General features: G+C 52.1%; 3 protein-coding genes across 6 annotated transcripts in view; 2 read left to right on the forward strand and 1 right to left on the reverse strand.

The window, feature by feature from the left end:
• The window catches only part of LOC100348276 (carbonyl reductase [NADPH] 1), a 150,618-nt gene that overhangs the window by 113,825 nt on the left and 19,625 nt on the right, over positions 1 to 17,168 (forward strand). The gene's annotated exons all lie outside the window — the stretch shown is intronic.
• LOC100345202 (carbonyl reductase [NADPH] 1) lies at positions 580 to 10,105 on the reverse strand. Of its 4 annotated transcripts, none has more exons than XM_070071853.1 (6): positions 9,977 to 10,105; positions 9,316 to 9,405; positions 4,089 to 4,390; positions 3,177 to 3,653; positions 2,609 to 2,716; positions 580 to 1,302 (listed from the first exon to the last, which is right to left on the reverse strand). In XM_070071853.1, the coding sequence occupies exons 4-6, from the start codon at positions 3,463 to 3,465 to the stop codon at positions 866 to 868; spliced, it is 834 nt and encodes a 277-aa protein (XP_069927954.1). In that variant the 5' UTR covers positions 3,466 to 3,653; positions 4,089 to 4,390; positions 9,316 to 9,405; positions 9,977 to 10,105; the 3' UTR covers positions 580 to 865. The 4 variants fall into 4 exon arrangements, with proteins under 4 accessions (XP_069927954.1, XP_069927952.1, XP_069927955.1 ...); XM_070071851.1 differs by having other exon boundaries at positions 3,177 to 3,925; XM_070071854.1 differs by lacking the exons at positions 4,089 to 4,390; positions 9,316 to 9,405; positions 9,977 to 10,105 and having other exon boundaries at positions 580 to 1,818; positions 3,177 to 3,920.
• LOC100344949 (carbonyl reductase [NADPH] 1) lies at positions 10,125 to 13,517 on the forward strand. Its single transcript, XM_008274853.4, has 3 exons — positions 10,125 to 10,549; positions 11,090 to 11,197; positions 12,808 to 13,517. The coding sequence occupies exons 1-3, from the start codon at positions 10,261 to 10,263 to the stop codon at positions 13,242 to 13,244; spliced, it is 834 nt and encodes a 277-aa protein (XP_008273075.3). The 5' UTR covers positions 10,125 to 10,260; the 3' UTR covers positions 13,245 to 13,517.

The following is a 17,168-nucleotide window of genomic DNA, read 5'->3' on the forward strand; positions in this document are numbered from 1 at the left end:
AGTCTGCTTTCTACCACGTAGCTTGGAAAAGCGTTGCCAAGGCTTAGTCAACACGGCCATGCCTACCTACACTTCTGCTGAGTGCAGAGTGGTGCAGCCCAGTTGGAGAGCACTTGGCCTGTGCGAGTCTTCCGGGGATGGGATTCATGGGAGAGGTTTTCCTGCAGACTCCCTGTGATCTCAGAGGACTTCATAGCTGAGTGCTTCCCACAAGTGGCCCTCATGTCACACACGGACACTGGTTCTCCTTCCCAATGACTTAGGCTGCTTACAGAAAGAGGTCAACTGCCTTTCCCTGTGCAGTACTGTCCAGGTAGTCCTACAGGTCCAAATCCTGAAGTCTGAGGGCCATCTTCAGACACAGTCATTGTTTTCCATGTAGTATCTGCTTTCACTTACCTAATGGCCCATCTGAGTGTCTGTGACCGGGTGTGCGGCCTACAGAGCCAAGGACGTTTCCTCTGTGTCCTGTCTCCAGTGCTTGCTATCTCCTGAGTTGCCCCATCCATTCCCTGGCTCTCACTTTTCCTGTGATCAGATTTGTGGGATGAATTTTCTCAGTATTCGAACAATGTGCAAAGCAGCTTTACAATGAATCATTTATTTGACTCTTGATTTCCATGGGTTATTTCCAGCCATTACAACTAGTCTCTCCCCATACACAGAGGATATCGCAAGAAAATTCAGAGAATTAAGAGTCAGGTCACTGAGTTACCTACACAAGGTGTAGAACATTTGTAGGTCTTAGTTACTAGCAATGTTTGGATTTCCCCAGTGGCTGGGACATTTGCTGACAGTGTAAAGTCCTTTAGGTTAATTAGGACAGGCTAGCAAGCAGGACCTGTGGGTGGAGCTGGGGGTGAGCTCACCACTGTTCAACTTTTTTGTCCATGACAAACTGCCCATGAGGGCCCTCGGCATCTGGAGGCAAAAGGGCCAAGTACACGGGGGTCTCTGCTCCTTCTTCTGGGCTCTTGGTTGCGTTGGGTCCCCCCATGTCGGTTCTCACCCACCCTGGGCAGCAGGCATTCAGGAGGATCTTGTCCCCTCCCCTCTGCTCACTCAGGTGCCTGGCCTGGATTCTGGACAGCACAGTGACTCCGATCTTGGTCACTCCATAGGCAGTGTCAGGCCAGCCTTCTGTCTGGTGCACCCCCTTCTTTGCGTCTCCCACAAACTTCTTCATGAGCCCCACCAGCTCCTCCTCTGTGATGGTCTCACTGCGAAACTTCTGCTGCAGTTCCAGGCTGCAGGATTTAAGGGCTCTGAGACACATCAGGCTGGACACGTTCACCACTCTGCCTAAAATACACCAGAAATCACTATCAGGAGAGGCTTGCACAGGACGGCTGGAGCCCAAAGGCGCTGGGATTTGAGAAACCCGACAAACAAATGGCAGAGTGATTTCCAAGTGAAATGGACAGACACAGCGTGGTGGTCACACAGCCAACGACTCCACTTCTGCCTTCACCTTCTGGGTGAGCAGAGAAGGCAGTGACATTGCAACGAGCCACCTTTGAGGTCCCAGTAACGCAGGGTCCTGTAAGCAGCAGGACCTGCCAGGAGGACAGGACAGGGAACTGGACAGGAGTTGAGAGGGAACCGAATGTGAAGTCCTCAGTTCTGCATCCCACGTTTCCGTGTTTTGTTAGTGGCTGCTTGTCTTTTGGTGTACATGCACGTCACTGCATCACTCAGGATGAGTGCTGTACCACGTTCCACAGCAAATAGGATCCTGTGTCGTGTTGTGCACAATGAGCCCATTGAAGTGCAGTTAAACTGAGCCAGGAGGTGGGCAGCGTCAGAGAACGCAGCTCCCTGCAAACCATGCCAAGGGCCCAGACTGTGCGTCCAAATTATCTTTCAGAAGGGAGAATCCATGCAGCAAGTTCCCAGAGGCTTGGGAAGGAGGGGACTCAAGAACTGGGGTCCCTAGGGATTCGCATTCTTCCAGAACCACAGTGAAGCTGCCGTGCACAAGGCCCCTGCTGTGGAACTGGGATACAACGCAGGGGGAGACTGAGGGAGCTCAGTCCCAGCCCTGGAAGTGACCGTGGAGGACGGGGCAGGGCAGGGTGACCGCCAGGATCAGGTAGGTGCCCACGGTGACACAGGGGTGGAGGAGCAGCCTCTGGAAATGTGTTTTAGCCTGCGAAGGGCATCAGGAGGTGACGGAGAGGCAGGACAGCTCAGGGTGTCTAAGGAGGAGACGTCCTCTGGGGGATACAGTGGGTGACCACTAGGAAGGACCTGCCAGGCTGACTCAGGTCACTCAGGGAGCAGAGAGGGCCCAGGGTGGCACCCCCAGGGCCTCCGACATGAGATGGGCATGGGAGAAATGAGGAGCCTCTCCCAGGAGACCTGTGAGCTAAGACTGCAGGGTCAGAAGGCGCCAGGTGTGCCAAGGGCAGAGACCGCAGGGGCAGGGCAGAGACCGCAGGGGCAGTGCAGGAGCGGGGACGATGTCCTGACCCAGGACAGCCCCTGGCAGGGGCAGCAGCAGGCTGGTGTAGCTGGAGCAGGACAGGCAGCAGGGATGGAGCTGAGAGCCCAGGCAGCAGGGCCAGCTCCTCCTGAGGGCACAGCGTGGGGTCCCCAGGAGACTCACCTCCGGGCCTCATGAGAGGCAGCAGCTCTGTGCAGACATCTCGGGTGCCATCAAAGTTTGTCTTCATAGTCACCTCCGCTTGAATATGAAAGGGCGTGATATCCGCAGCTTTTTGGGGCAGAGAACAGATAATAAACACACAGCCTTGGCCGGAACGCTACAGGAACAAAACAGCTGATCCATTTCTGCAGGAGGGTACCCTTGAGGGAGTGAAGGATCTACCCTGGTATCTCATGTTGGTCATTATCACTATTACTATTATTGTATACAATGTATTGTTTATTTTAAATACACTTAAAAAATTGACCCACCGGCTAAATCTCAATCAAAGAGAAACTGAAGGAAGCCTGGACACGCTCCCCGGTGTCCAGCCTGGGAAACACCCAGGCTCCTTTGGCTGGAAAAGGGTCCCAGTCCCCAGGGGCTCCAAGGGTACCACCCAACATGAGACTTCCTTTTCCTTCGCAGGGAGGTCTGTTCTGGACCACACAGGCTCCCCCCATAGGCTCTGCCCATCCCAGCTGCAAGAATCTGGGGAGGTCTCTCCCACGGTGCACAGACTCCTTACCCTGGAAGGCGATGCCCGCGTTGTTGACCAGCACGTCCAGTCCCCCATACTCCTTGCGCAGGAAGTCGTGCAGGGCACGGATGCTCTGCAGGTCCGTGATGTCCAGCTGGTGGAAGCGCGGGCTCAGGCCCTCGGCCTGCAGCTGCTGCACGGCCACCCGGCCCCGTGCCTCGTCCCGCGCCGTGAGCACCACGTCCCCCGAGAAGAGCCGGCACAGGTCGCGCACAATGGTGTAGCCGATGCCTTTGTTGGCACCGGTCACCAGCGCCACACGGCTGCAGGATGACATGGCTGAGTGGGAGTTCGACTCAGAGCCTGAGCTGGGGAGCAATGCTGTCGGCGTGGGTCTGGAGCCTAAGTGTGCAGGTGCAGAGCAGGTCCAGAGAGAGGCGCTGCCCCGCCCCCAGCCTGTGCAGGGCTTGTGTTCCAGTAAGTTCCTGGGGTATAGTGCAGGTCTGGGGTTGGAGCAACCTGCCTCTAAGTTGCAAAATAATTGGCTGAGGACCAAGTTGGTGGCTGCTAGCGCCTGCGTGCCAGGCACAAAGAACCATTCTGATTGGCCGTGCTGTGGATCTGAGCTGACCTTTATCCCCATTCTCTAAAGTTCTTTTTCCCCCCCCAGATTCTCCCAACTGTTCAACTGCTCCTCACTGTCTTTGCAAACCTAGAATCCTGTATGCACATACTCTCTGTTGTTTTGAAAAATATCGCAGGAGCTGGTGTCTTTGGCATTAGTGTTGTGAGATGAACTGGAAGAGAATGACAAGGGACCAGGCTTCTGTTGGTTTCCCCATAACAAGACAAATAAATGCACAGCCACTGGCTCCTCTTGTCCCGCTGATCCACTGGCATGCAAGGCACTGAGTAGAACAGCAGAGGGCGCCCTGGGCCCTTGCAGGGCCATCATCTTACCTGGCTGGGAGTCCTGCAGGGCACAGGTGCTGGGGCCTTCCCAGCCCTATAGTTCCCTCAAGGTGTCGAGATACTCCTTTCTAGCCCCATGGTTAATGAAGAAACAGGTCTCTTCCCAGAGACTTCATCCATCGCCTTGTGGTGGGAAATCAATGTTCCTCACTGCTCACTATTGTGACATAGTATATTCCTGAGGACGTTATAGGTAAGGGGCTGGTGACTACAGGTTAGGTTTCATTTCTGTGTCATCCAGTAGGTTGCCACTACACACAACTGGCTGCTTCCATGTCGATTTCAAGAAACTAAATGAATGCAAGAGAAAATTCATTTCTCAGCTGCAGTAGCCACAAACCCAGTGTTCAGTCTCTGTGGACACAGTGTTGGGCTGTGCAGACACAGGGCGTAACGGATGGACCGTGGTGCTTTATAAGGATTCCATTAGGTTGCCGCAAGGTGGGTTTCCAACCAGTGGCTTAACAGAAGGTTGATCACTGGGAAAGACCCTTGCTGTTTTTGAAGTGAAATTGTTATTGAGGTAATTGTAGATTCACATGCAATTGTTAGAAATAATATAGAGATGCCTTATACTTTGCCCACTTTCCATCATTGGTAATGATTTGCAAATGTACAGTACCTGGATAGGTGCTGTGTCACAGTGGGATAGGCTGTCACCTCTGGTGCCTGCCTGCAATATCAAAGCGCCTGTTCAAGTCCACCTGCCCTGAATTTGATACAGTTCCCTGCTTTGGCCATGGTAGCCTCTTGCTGTTTCAAAGGAGAAACCCAAAAGGGCCCAAGAATATTGATTTTCAGCCCAATTTCTTTACCATGTCGTACTGGTACCAACACAGAACTGAGAGGTCAATGGGGCTGGATGCTCCAGATTAACTAACACTAGTGAACTTCTATAAGGTCCTGGGGAAAAATGGCTTAAAAGATAGTGCACAATCTCTATGAACTTTAAAAATTCATTCATTCATTCAACTGTGTGTGTGTGTGTTTGAGAGAGAGAGAGAGAGAGAGAGAGAGAGAAGAATGGAAGGAGGGAGGGAGAGGGAGAGAGGGAGAAAGAGAGAGGGAGAGAGGGAGAGAGGGAGAGAGGGAGAGAGATATCTCCATTCCTTGGTTAACTCCTCAAATGCCCAGAATGACCAGAGACCCAAAGCTGGGAGCCACATCTCTATCTGCGTTTCCCATGTGGACATCATGGACCCAACTACTTAAGTAGTTACTTGCTCTACTTCCAGGTGACTGCAGCAGGAAGCTGCTATCAGGAACCAGAAGAGAGAATCTAACCCACCTATTCAGCATGGGCTACAGGCATTTTAACTGCTAGGCCAATGCCCGTCCCCTTAGGAGACCTTTTGAAGTTACCTCAAATATACAAAGGATGGGGAAAGGGCTGCCACGTGTCCCAGCAGGGCCTGACCAGGCAGGACCAGCAGGTGGTGATGCCTAGTCCAGACGCCAGCAGGGTGGCTGCCCTAGGTGTCCTGGAATTAGTTCCTGGCCTCTATGTTCAAAGTAGCCCAGGAAAAAGAGAGATTCTTACTGTTATGTGTAGTAACTGCAGGACGCCAGTCTCCCTGCCAACATGGCATGAGACACAAGCCCTGCTTGTGCTAGCTGGATTAGGGGCCACAGGACATTGGGCACCCTCAGTACCCATCATGCTGGGTTAGAGATGGTAGGGCCCTAAATCCAAAGACAAGGTTCCTTACAGGAAGGGAAGAGGACACATAGATGCTCCGTAGAGAAGAGGCTGTGTGAGGTAGAGGCACAGCTTGGACTTCTGCTGCCATGTTCAAGGCCCACCAGGGAGAGATGCAGGCAGCAGCCACTGCGGGAGGCAAGGGAGGATCCTGGGTCAGAGCTTGGAGAGAGAGCAGGGCCCTGTCACTCCTGGACCTCGGGCTTGTGGCTTCCAGAACCCTGAGAGGATGGATCTCTGCTGCTTGAGGTCCCCACCATGCGGCATTTATATATGGCAGCCAGGGCACTGATGCACCTGCCACAGAGTGCAGCGGCCACAAGTCCACAAGAGGGCAGTGTCGGGCAGCAAGCGCTGATCCTGCAGATGAAAACTCGGGGCCAAAATAATCACTGAGGCCTAGGGGGAAAACCAAACAAGTCGTGTTTCAATGATGGCACACAAGTATTAATTTCACTTTAAAAATTTACAGCCATTATCTTTTTATGGAATAATTTCTGAGCTGTGCAACAGCCTGCTAAAAAGCCATGTTGGAAGAACACCCTGGTCCTGCTGTCACTGCTCACACAGGGGAGGAGTCTGCAGATACTCCCATCCCTGGAAGACACACACAGGCCAAGTGCTCTCCAGGTGGGCTGCAAACTGTGCACTCGGGAGAAATGTGGACAAGGCTGTGTTGTCTAAGCCTTAGCAATGATGAGGGCACAAAGGACAGAGCTGAGAGCCACTGACCCACACGTCCCAGCTCAAGTGCTCCCCAGCCTGATGGGCGGAGAGGACCCCCAGTGTCCGGGGCCCCTCCTCCACCTTGCATGGGCGAGGCTATTTCTGTTTCAAGCATGAAGCCCACTCGCAGACACTACACTCAAATGGCTCATGCACGTTGGCAGGGAACTGGCTTCCTGCAGGTCGCCAGTCCTGAGAGGAAGCAGTTCCCTTTCCCCCTGGTTACTCCGATATACAGGCCAGGAGCTAATTCCACGGCTCCAAAAGGGCAGCTTCCTTGGTATCTCAAGAATAGCCAGCGCATGCCTGCCTGTCCTGCCTCGGCCATCCCTCCTGGGATGGTGGTAGCATCTGACCCAGCACATGGTACAATGAAGGTAAGTTCAAAAAGGTCACGGGCGTTTGGCCTAGCAGTCAATGTACTCATATCCCAAACTGGAATATCAGTTGGATCCCCACCTCTGGATTACAGCTGATTCAAAGCGTGCGCCCCAAGAGGAAGCAGGTGATGCAGCTGACCCGCCCCTAGATCGGGTTTCTGGTTCTCAGCGTTGCCCTCCCCCTTCTGTTCTGAGCAATTAAGGAGAGAATCAGTGGATGGGAGATCATCCCCACCCCCTTTTGTCAAATGAATGAATTAATAAAGAAATAAACAAAATTTAAAAGTTCATAGAAAATGTGCATTATATTTTAAATCAATTTTCCCATGATCTTTTGGAAGTTCACCAGGATTAGGTTAAGTGAGGCATCCAGCCAAGCTGACCTGTCAGTTCTGTGTGGGTAACAGTATTAAAGTATAACAAAATCGGGCTGAAGATCATGATTCTTGGGCCCCCCAGGTTTGCCTTTGGAAACAGCAGGGGGCTCCCCACTACCAAAGTTCCCCGCATACCACGTGCTATCACTGACAGGTGTGGTACTGTAATTAATCCACCCACTGCTGTCTAACACTGGCTCACCCTACCTACAGACAAATTATAAAGAAACCAGGATGAGGGTCAGCACTGTGGCATAGCGGATAAAGCCGTCACCTGAAGTGAAAGCATCCCAGATGGGCACTGGTTTGAGTCCTGGCTGCTCCACTTCTGATCTTGCTCTCTGCTATGGCCTGGAAAGGCAGTAGAAGATGGCCCAAGTACTTGGGTCCTTGCAGCTGTGTGGGAGACCCAGGAGAAGATCCTGGCTCCTGGCTTCAGATAGGCACAGATTCAGCAATTGTGGCCAATTGGGAGTGAACCAGCAGATGGAAGACCTCTCTGCCTCTCCTTCCCTCTGTGTAAATTTGACTTTCTTTCTTTTTTTTTTTTTTTTTGATAGGCAGAGTGGACAGTGAGAGAGAGAGACAGAGAGAGAGAGAGAAAGGTCTTCCTTTGCCGTTGGTTCACCCTCCAATGGCCGCCGCTGCAGCCGGTGCACCGCGCTGATCCGATGGCAGGAGCCAGGATCCAGGTGCTTTTCCTGGTCTCCCATGGGGTGCAGGGCCCAAGCACCTGGGCCATCCTCCACTGCACTCCCTGGCCATAGCAGAGAGCTGGCCTGGAAGAGGGGCAACCGGGACAGAATCCGGCGCCCCGACCGGGACTAGAACCCGGTGTGCCGGCGCTGCAAGGTGGAGGATTAGCCTATTGAGCCAAGGCGCCGGCTTTAAATTTGACTTTCAAATAAATAAATAAATCTTTTTTTTTTTTAAAAGGAACCAAGAAACAACATGGCACACATACACTGAGATAGGGGAGAAATTCCAGGCAGCTCTCAATTCAGTTCACTGGGGAAAAATAATCCCAGGTGGTATAATTCCATCTATATACCATTTAGAAGTTAATTTGTATGTTTTTCGTAGTATGAAAGGAAGGGAAACAGATAAAGAGAAAGAGAAAGAGGGAAAGAGAAATAGATCTTCCATCCACTGGTGCACCCAAAATGACCACAAGAACCAGGACAGCACCTGGCAGGAACAGGAGGCAGGAACTCTATCCCAGTCACCCAGTCCCAGAGCAGGGGGCCAAGCACTGAGTTATCATCTGCTGGCTCTCAGGATGCATGAGCAGGAAGCTGGATAGGGAGCGGAAGAGCCGGGTCTCAAAGGGGCTCTCCAATATAAGGTGCAGGTGATGTAAGCAGGGGCATAACCTGCTCGTCCACGACTCCTGTCTCTGTGTACATGTTTTCTAAAGGATAACAATTTTTAAATGATTAAATGGTGAACAGATTCATGGTTGTCAGAGGACAGATTTGTGAGGCACCAACAGAGGAGTGTTTCATGGTTGTCAGAGGACAGATTTGAAAGGGACCAAGAGAGGAGTATTTGGTTCTACAAGAGCAACAGGGGCTCCTGGCGCAGGTGCAAAGATTCTGATCTGGACTGCAGTGGTGGAAATGCAAACGGCACGTGATGGAACTCTGCCGGACTACACACACACGGGCAAACACCACACACACAGAACTGGGGGACTCTGAACAGGACGGTGTGTTGCTTTGTGGGCAAAATGCAAATTGTGAGACTGCACTGCAGTTTTGCAAACTGTTAACACAGAATGGTTATAGCATAAGGAATCTTTGTGTTACATCTTCCAACTGCACATGAAGTTAAAACAATTTCCAATACTAACAGTGAAAACAGCAAGGGCCTTCCCAGTTTCAGTTCTGTCCAGCCACTGGTTAGAGACCTACCTTAACATGCAAACACCACTAGGATCTATTTAAAGCAGCTTCCTTCTGAACTTGCCAAGGATGGAGATGCTTTAGGACAGCACAGCCAAGAATAGTGGTCACTAAAACACAAGCACTTACAATGTGGCTCCTGCATTGAAAAACCGAAATTTTCATTGCCTTCAGTTTGCTTAAATTTACATGGAAACAACCGCTGAGTCCAGTGGCCACCTGTGAGATGACACAGACATGAAACTTGAACTTAGAGCCTCATTCCTGTGTGCTAAGTAGTGAGTAGCAAGCAAAATCCATTTCCCAGCCTGACCATTTGTAGCCCCCCACTGCCCAGGATATATCCATTTTTCACTTGGAATGGGAACATCAAGGTGTACCCCGACACACTGAGTATAAAACAGGGCTGCGAGACCCCCTCGCACCTGTGCTGCAGGACCCCTTCCAGGGAAGACCATGGCGCTCCATGCGCGCAGCCAGGGAGCTCTTCCCTAAATGCTTCCCACCGCAAGAGGAAAACCTGGCAGGGACCCGCCAGGAGCTTGGCTTCCAGGCATCCAGGGAGGGACCCGACCAAACCTGATCCTCGCGATTTTTCTGTTTATTTTACAACTGCACGTCTGAGGAATTTAATTTAGGCGCTCTTTTTTAGAACGCCGGGGGAGGGCAGAGTCTATCGGTGCCAATTCATCTCCAGCATAAAGGATACTTAGGCATAGGGGTAAAAAAAAAACCACAAAACTTTAAAGAAGCGAAGTAACGGGTGAATGAGAACAGTAACAAGGCCCACCTGAACGGTGCTTTGCTACCTGGCGGGCATGCACCTGCAGCAGCAGCCCTGTCCTCACCCGCGGGGTTCCCGAGGTCACCAAGGTCGCGGGGCTAGGAAGCCGGGCGGTAACTGGAAACCAGGGTCTCCGGGGCGGGGCCTGCGCCTGGCCTGCGCCTGCGCACTCGCCGCACGGCCCAGCCTCCACTACGGGTGTGCACACAGTCGAGAGACGCGGGACTGCATCCCTGGCGCCTGCGTCGCGGTCGCTCTGCGCGCCCGAATCCCACGCTTACAGCCGAGCCATGTCGTCCAGCAGCCGCGTGGCGCTGGTGACCGGCGCCAACAAGGGCATCGGCTTCGCCATCGCGCGCGCCCTGTGCCGGCTCTTCTCGGGGGACGTGGTGCTCACGGCGCGGGACGAGGCGCGGGGCCGGGCCGCCGTGCAGCAGCTGCAGGCCGAGGGCCTGAGCCCGCGCTTCCACCAGCTGGACATCACGGACCTGCAGAGCATCCGCGCCCTGCGCGACTTCCTGCGCCGGGAGTACGGGGGCCTGGACGTGCTGGTCAACAACGCGGGCATCGCCTTCAAAAGTGAGGGCGGGGCGGGAGGGGGGCGTGTGGGGTGGGACGGCCCAGAACCCCCAGCCAGAGTGGGCCGCGCCTGTCTAGGGAGCCTGGGGTGGGCCCTGCGCCTATGGGGTTTGGAACAGCCCCCCTCCCCCACTCTGGCAGGGTAAGGAAGGCTGCAGGGAAGGCAGGGAGAGAGCCCGGAGACTGGGAGGCATCCCCGGCCACAGGAACCTTTGTGTTTCCTTGGCTGGACACCAGGGCGTCATTTCTAGGAGCTATTCGCAGTGTCTGGGTGATTGGCGTCAGGGCGTGGGGTAGATTTTAAGCTGCTCCTGAAATAAGTAAATTGGAACTGCTTAACTCCAGAGCCCAGGCCAGCAGGCTTCGCCCAGCCTCTCCCAGTGCTGCCGTCTTACAGAGAGAGGCCGCGGTCAAACCAGGGATAGACGCTGGCGCGATGCTGTGACTGCACCCAGACCCAACTCAGAAGTCACCCATGTCACAAGTGGAGTGGTCCCCTGTGCTTGCTGTTAATTGACCGTGTTCTCTCTGCCCTAAAAGTGCGGGACACCACCCCCTTTCATATTCAAGCGGAAGTGACTATGAAGACAAACTTTCATGGCACCCGAGATGTCTGCACAGAGCTGCTGCCTCTCATGAGGGCCGGAGGTGAGTCTCCTGGGGACCCCACGCTGTGCCCTCAGGAGGGAGCTGGCCCTGCTGCCCGGGCTCTCAGCTCCATCCCTGCTGCCTGTCCTGCTCCAGCTGCACCAGCCTGCTGCCGCCCTTGCCAGGGGCTGTCCTGGGTCAGGACGTCGTCCCTGCTCCTGCACTGCCCCTGCAGTCTCTGCTCTTGGTAGACCTGGCGCCTTCTGACCCTGCAGTCTTAGCTCACAAATCCAAGAAGGGCTTTTATTGCCTCCATGCCCATCTCTTGTTAGAGACCTGTTCGATACAACTCTGTGCCCTCTGCTTCATGAGTGGCATTCTGGCTAGCGGAGGCTTCCTACAGCCATCCATCATCCCCCTAAACTCTGTCACCTCCCTAGGGTACTCCTGGAGTTCCTCCTTCCTCTCCTCCTCCTGATGCCCCTCCCAAGCTGACACATTTCCAGAGAACATTCATCATCCTCCTGCATCACCCTGGCCACCCACCAGGTCCTGGAGGTCACCCTGCACAGAGACCTCACAGTCACTACAGGTCCCAAGGTTGTGCCACTCACTCTCTCCCCGCCCATTGCTCCCAGCTGCAGAGCTGGCCTTCCCGTGGGCTTCTGCACAGCTGCAACCCCCCTAAGAGACGTCTCTTCTTGGGTCCTTTCCTTTCTTGGCTTCCTACACAGGCTCTGATGGCCACCCCTCTCAGAAGTCCTCCAGGAGCAAAGTGCAGATCTCACCACGGTTCACAGGCATTCCATAATCTGACCCTGCCTAACTCCATGCTCATATTCCCTGCTATTCAGTGCACTCATTGTTCTTGATGTGCGCATGATCGTATTTCTTTGTTGTGAAGTGCTGCAACAATAATCCCAAGTAATGAGACAGGAGGTGAACCGCCACTCAGCACATCTACACCCACAAAGAACAGCAGCCACTTCTCAAAGGGTGGAAATGTGAGGCTGAGGATTTGCATATAGGGTTTACTCTCAACTCCTGTCCTACTCCCTGTTCTGTCCTCTTGAAAGATTCTGCTGCCTCCAAGACTGGTTCACTGGGACCTCTAAGAACAGATCTCCCCAATGTTACCTTCCTCGCGTAGTTTTTAATGGAGTTCCTTATGCAGTTTCTACACCATCTACATCATTTTCTCTTAAAATGCATGCTTTCGGCCGGCGCCATGGATCACTGGGCTGATCCTCCGCCTGCGGTTCCGGCACCCCGGGTTCTAGTCCCAGTTAGGGCGCCAGATTCTGTCCTGGTTGCTCCTCTTCTAGTCCAGCTAACTGCTGTGGCCTGGGAAGGCAGTGGAGGATGGCCCAGGTCCGTGGGCCCGACACCCGCATGGGAGACCAGGAGGAAGTGCCTGGCTCATGGCTTCGGATTGGCACAGCGTGCTGGCTGTGGCGGCCATTTTGGGGGGTGAACCAACGGAAAAGAAAGACCTTTGTCTCTGTCTCTCTCTCTCTCACTGTCTAACTCTGCCTGTCAAAAACAAACAAACAAGAAATGCACACTGGCATTTGTTTCTCAAGAAGTTTTCTGGTCTCAAATCCCAGCGCCTTTGGGCTCCAGCCGTCTTGTACACGCCTCTCCAACCAGTGATTTCTGGTGCATTTCAGGCAGAGTGGTGAATGTGTCCAGCATGATGTGTCTCAGAGCCCTTAAATCCTGCAGCCCGGAGCTGCAGCAGAAGTTTCGCAGTGATACCATCACAGAGGAGGAGCTGGTGGGGCTCATGAAGAAGTTCGTGGAAGACACGAAGAAGGGGGTGCACCAGAAGGAAGGCTGGCCTAGTACCGCATATGGGGTGACGAAGATCGGAGTCACTGTCCTGTCCAGAATCCAGGCCAGGCACCTGAGTGAGCAGAGGGGAGGGGACAAGATCCTCCTGAACGCCTGCTGCCCAGGGTGGGTGAGAACCGACATGGCGGGACCCAATGCCACCAAGAGCCCAGAAGAAGGAGCAGAGACCCCCGTGTACTTGGCCCTTTTGCCTCCAGATGCCGAGGGCCCTCATGGACAGTTTGTCATGGAAAAAAGGGTTGAACAGTGGTGAACTCACCCCCAGCTCCTCCGGTGGATCCTGCTTCCTGGCCTGTCCTGATTTAACCTAAAGGATTTTCGACTGTCAACAAATTTTCTATCCATAGGGGAAAAATGCAAGTATCTCTAATCTGTACTAATGTACTGCTATTGCGTGGACTCCTCCCTGAGTTGACTCCTACCTCTGTGAACTCTTGTGACTGCCTGTAGGTATAGGGGGAGTAAAACTGTAATTGCTGAAAATAATGAATGCGATTCAAGAGTTGAATAAATAATTCTTTACAGAGATCGTGTGCATTTTGTTTACTTGCTGACACAGCTCTTTCCACAAGGAAAAGCATCTTAAGGTTAGGTCAGTGGAAGAGAGGACGCAGTTCAGAATTCAGCAAACTCTCTAGAAAGAGCCTGAGGGTCAATATCCCGGGCTCTCTGTTCCGACACTCAGTCACAACTACTCAGATGGACCAGTGGGTAACACAGCATGGAGACTGGGGAGCGTGGCAGGATGTGGCTCTTAGGCTTCAGTTTTCCAAGCTCAGAGAGAACAGGGACCATACCATGACCAAACCATGAAGGGAAAAGCACTGGCCTGGTTTCTTTAAGAAGCTTAAGTCATTGGGGAAAACAGTCAGTGTCCATGTGTGTCATGAGTGCATACTTTATATGAAGCACTCTGCTGTAATGCACTCTGACCCCAGGGAAAATCAAGTCTCCTTTATTTACATTTATGCAGGGTGGATGTGTGCTGAGATCTGCAACACTGACATCTCAGCAAAGTATCTACACAGTCCAACATGCAATGTTCACATTTATGGAGTTGGGCGTCTCATCATACTATTTGGAATTCTTTGAAGCTCAGAAAACCTGGAGGGGTGGGGTGGGAATCCCAGCCCTGCCACCTGAATGTGTGGTCTCAGAATATGTAAGCAATTATGCTGCGTCAGTTTGCTAGTTTTCAAATGGGGATCATATGATGACATGTATGGATATGCAGTGTTGAAACAGCCCTGGCAGATTTACACGCAAAGTGTCTGCTCTCATTAATACTTGTAGTCAGAACTGACCCCGCCCCTGCCGGTGCCGACAGGCACCCGTTCTCTGCTCATCACCCCACGGAGCTGGTTGACATGAGGAAATGTCCCCCGTCCCCTCCCTCCCACAGTCACTACCTGTTGTGTGAGGACTCTACTGTCATGATCCTCTCCTTGCCAGTGAATTTCAGACCTAGAGAATGGAAACAAGCATGCAGCCCATGTTTTAAAAGTGAGGTTTACGTTGCAAGTTTTGATCTTAATAGGGCTCTTCCCTTCCTCCTAGTAATTTGGGTTTTTGAGTTTGAAAGTTTTTTTTTTTCATTTTTAGTCAAACATAATTTTTTTGCTTTCCAATGGTCATATAGGAAAGACACTTAGTTTTTAAAATCATGAACCCTAAGGAACGAGGAAAAAGTGTGCAATAAGCCACACAATTCACAATCTCCACACTTGTCAGGATTGTGAATGGCAGGATATTAAAGTCCAGGATGCTACACTTACTGGGCTTCCTTACACGTTAGCTTGAGTTATTTACAACAGGTATTACACTGGGGAAGTAGTATTTTTCAGTCAAAACTGAGGACAATTTTTTTTTTTGACAGGCAGAGTGGACAGTGAGAGAGAGAGACAGAGAGAAAGGTCTTCCTTTAGCTGTTGGTTCACCCTCCAATGGCCGCCGCGGCCGGCGCGCTGTGGCCGGCGCACCGCGCTGATCCGAAGGCAGGAGCCAGGTGCTTCTCCTCGTCTCCCATGGGGTGCAGGGCCCACTGCACTCCTGGGCCAGAGCAGAGAGCTGGCCTGGAAGAGGGGCAACTGGGACAGAATCTGGCGTCCCGACTGGGACTAGAACCCGGTGTGCCGGCGCCGCTAGGTGGAGGATTAGCCTATTGAGCTGCGAGCTGGCCAACTGAGGATAATTTTAAGATGACATCACTCTAGTCCATACACTCTTTTAAACAAACAAAACTAAGCTTACATTGAGAATCTTTCATTTCAACCTACAGCAGTGTGTAAGGTAAGTACAGACCTATTGCTGAAGAAATTCCGTTCAGTAAAAGAAGATATGCATACGTCCTATGCACCCTTCTCTTCCCGCAGACAGGTGTTAGCGATGACAAAGGAGCAGAAGAGAGGAATAAGTGGAATTCTGTCATGGAATATGGGAGCAGCTGGCATTTCCCCTCTTCCCTTATTATTCTTGGATGAAATTTGAATTACAAGTGTGCTGGACTCACTAGTGGGAATGAAATACAGTTCATTCCCTGGGTCAGAAACCCCCAGCAGTATTGGGAGCAAGTAGGCAATGAAGACAGAGGCCATCGCTTCACTGTTCTGTTATCAGGAGTGGGGTTCTCCGATAGGTGTTCTGCCTCATCTGTGTGCCCACTGCCCACCATGCCGGTGCTTTCATCCAAAACAGGAAACTGCAGTGTTGCTCCTAAATACGAGTCCACAATCGATCCTAGTCATCCTACCACACCCCTAAATTCAGTAATCAGCCACTGGGGAATAGAAATGTCTAAGGCACTCCCCAAAACTTACTCACATAGGTCCCACCAAGGAGCCTGGAAACAAGACCTACTGTATTATGCCCTCCATTGTTCCTGACCACAACTTTCTTCAGGTTGTCATTAACTTTGGCAGGCTTTTGCTCAGAACAGGGCCAGCTTCTGAAGCCCACGTAGCTCCAGCAGAGCAGGCCGGTGCAGCCAAGAGAGACAAAGACATCCAGGGACCAGTGCACTGCTTGGAGAAGTCAATTGGAACTTCCCTTGGGCCTTTGTCCATCGTGCATAGTAGGGCCAGCTCTGTGTGCACAGCTCACGACAGAACACCTGACTAGTAGGGCCAGCTCTGTGGGCACAACTCATACAAAACACCTGAACATACTTCCTTTGCCTGCCTTCCTCAGATTCTGAATCTGTTTGCTCCTTTGTCTCTCCTTTCCTTTTAGTGAGGCTGCAAGAAGAAGGGAAAACATCAGCCCAGAGGTGAAGAGACTGAGATTCCCAATGGTTAGGACAATCCAACCACCAGAGCCCCTCTGTGATCCAGAAGCAGTAGGTGCTTGCAGTCATGACATGATCCATAAAGCCAAACAAATGGGCAAGCTCCATGTAACTGTCTTGGTTGTTATCTGTACGTATCTGTATCTTCCATATGTGTTGGTGTCCAGATCTGGGCGAGTCTGGGTGGACGCAGAGTGGCCAAGCAAGGTCACATACCAACAACCACAGCCCAGCCACAGCCATGGGTCTGGAGACCTCTACCAACTTACTCCCAGGACCTGTAATGTAATGGTCCTTTTGCTGTGTCATTCTGCTCACTAAAATAATCAACATTGCTCAGAGAGCACACACCTCCCAGGAAATTTTATTACTGTCTGACTCACCCATTTATATCCACAGAGGCAGATCCTGATCCCTATCACAGTTACCCTTTATCTGAGGACGCATACTTCCTGTTTGCTTAACCTTCTTTCACATGTTTCCAGAACCTTCTATACCCCCCCCCCAATTGCTGCAGACTACCATGGAAGCTCCAGGTGTGACAGTGATTGCTGAATGAAAATACAGCGGGTTTAAATTCGTCTTCAGAGAACCAGCTCCTACTGGAGAGAACCATCAGTGCACTCACTGGATCTCACCAGTAGGCTATGAATGAAAGGGGTGATCACACATGGGTAATGCTCCTACTTTTGGATGAGTACATGTCTAGGATGCTCAGAGAGCAGTGAAAATTCATTATAGAGGCAGGAATTCAATTGGACAGTGGTCAGCAGATTTAGAAACTCGGCAGGCCCGAGATTTTCTGATGAAGTGGTTTTTACAAATATGGAAACAAGCACACCAAGAGTAACTTGAAGCTGAAGAAAAGAGGTGGGCCGAACACCGCTCGGTAGA

Source organism: Oryctolagus cuniculus, chromosome 4 (assembly GCF_964237555.1).
Source record: "Oryctolagus cuniculus chromosome 4, mOryCun1.1, whole genome shotgun sequence".
Lineage (NCBI taxonomy): Eukaryota > Metazoa > Chordata > Mammalia > Lagomorpha > Leporidae > Oryctolagus > Oryctolagus cuniculus.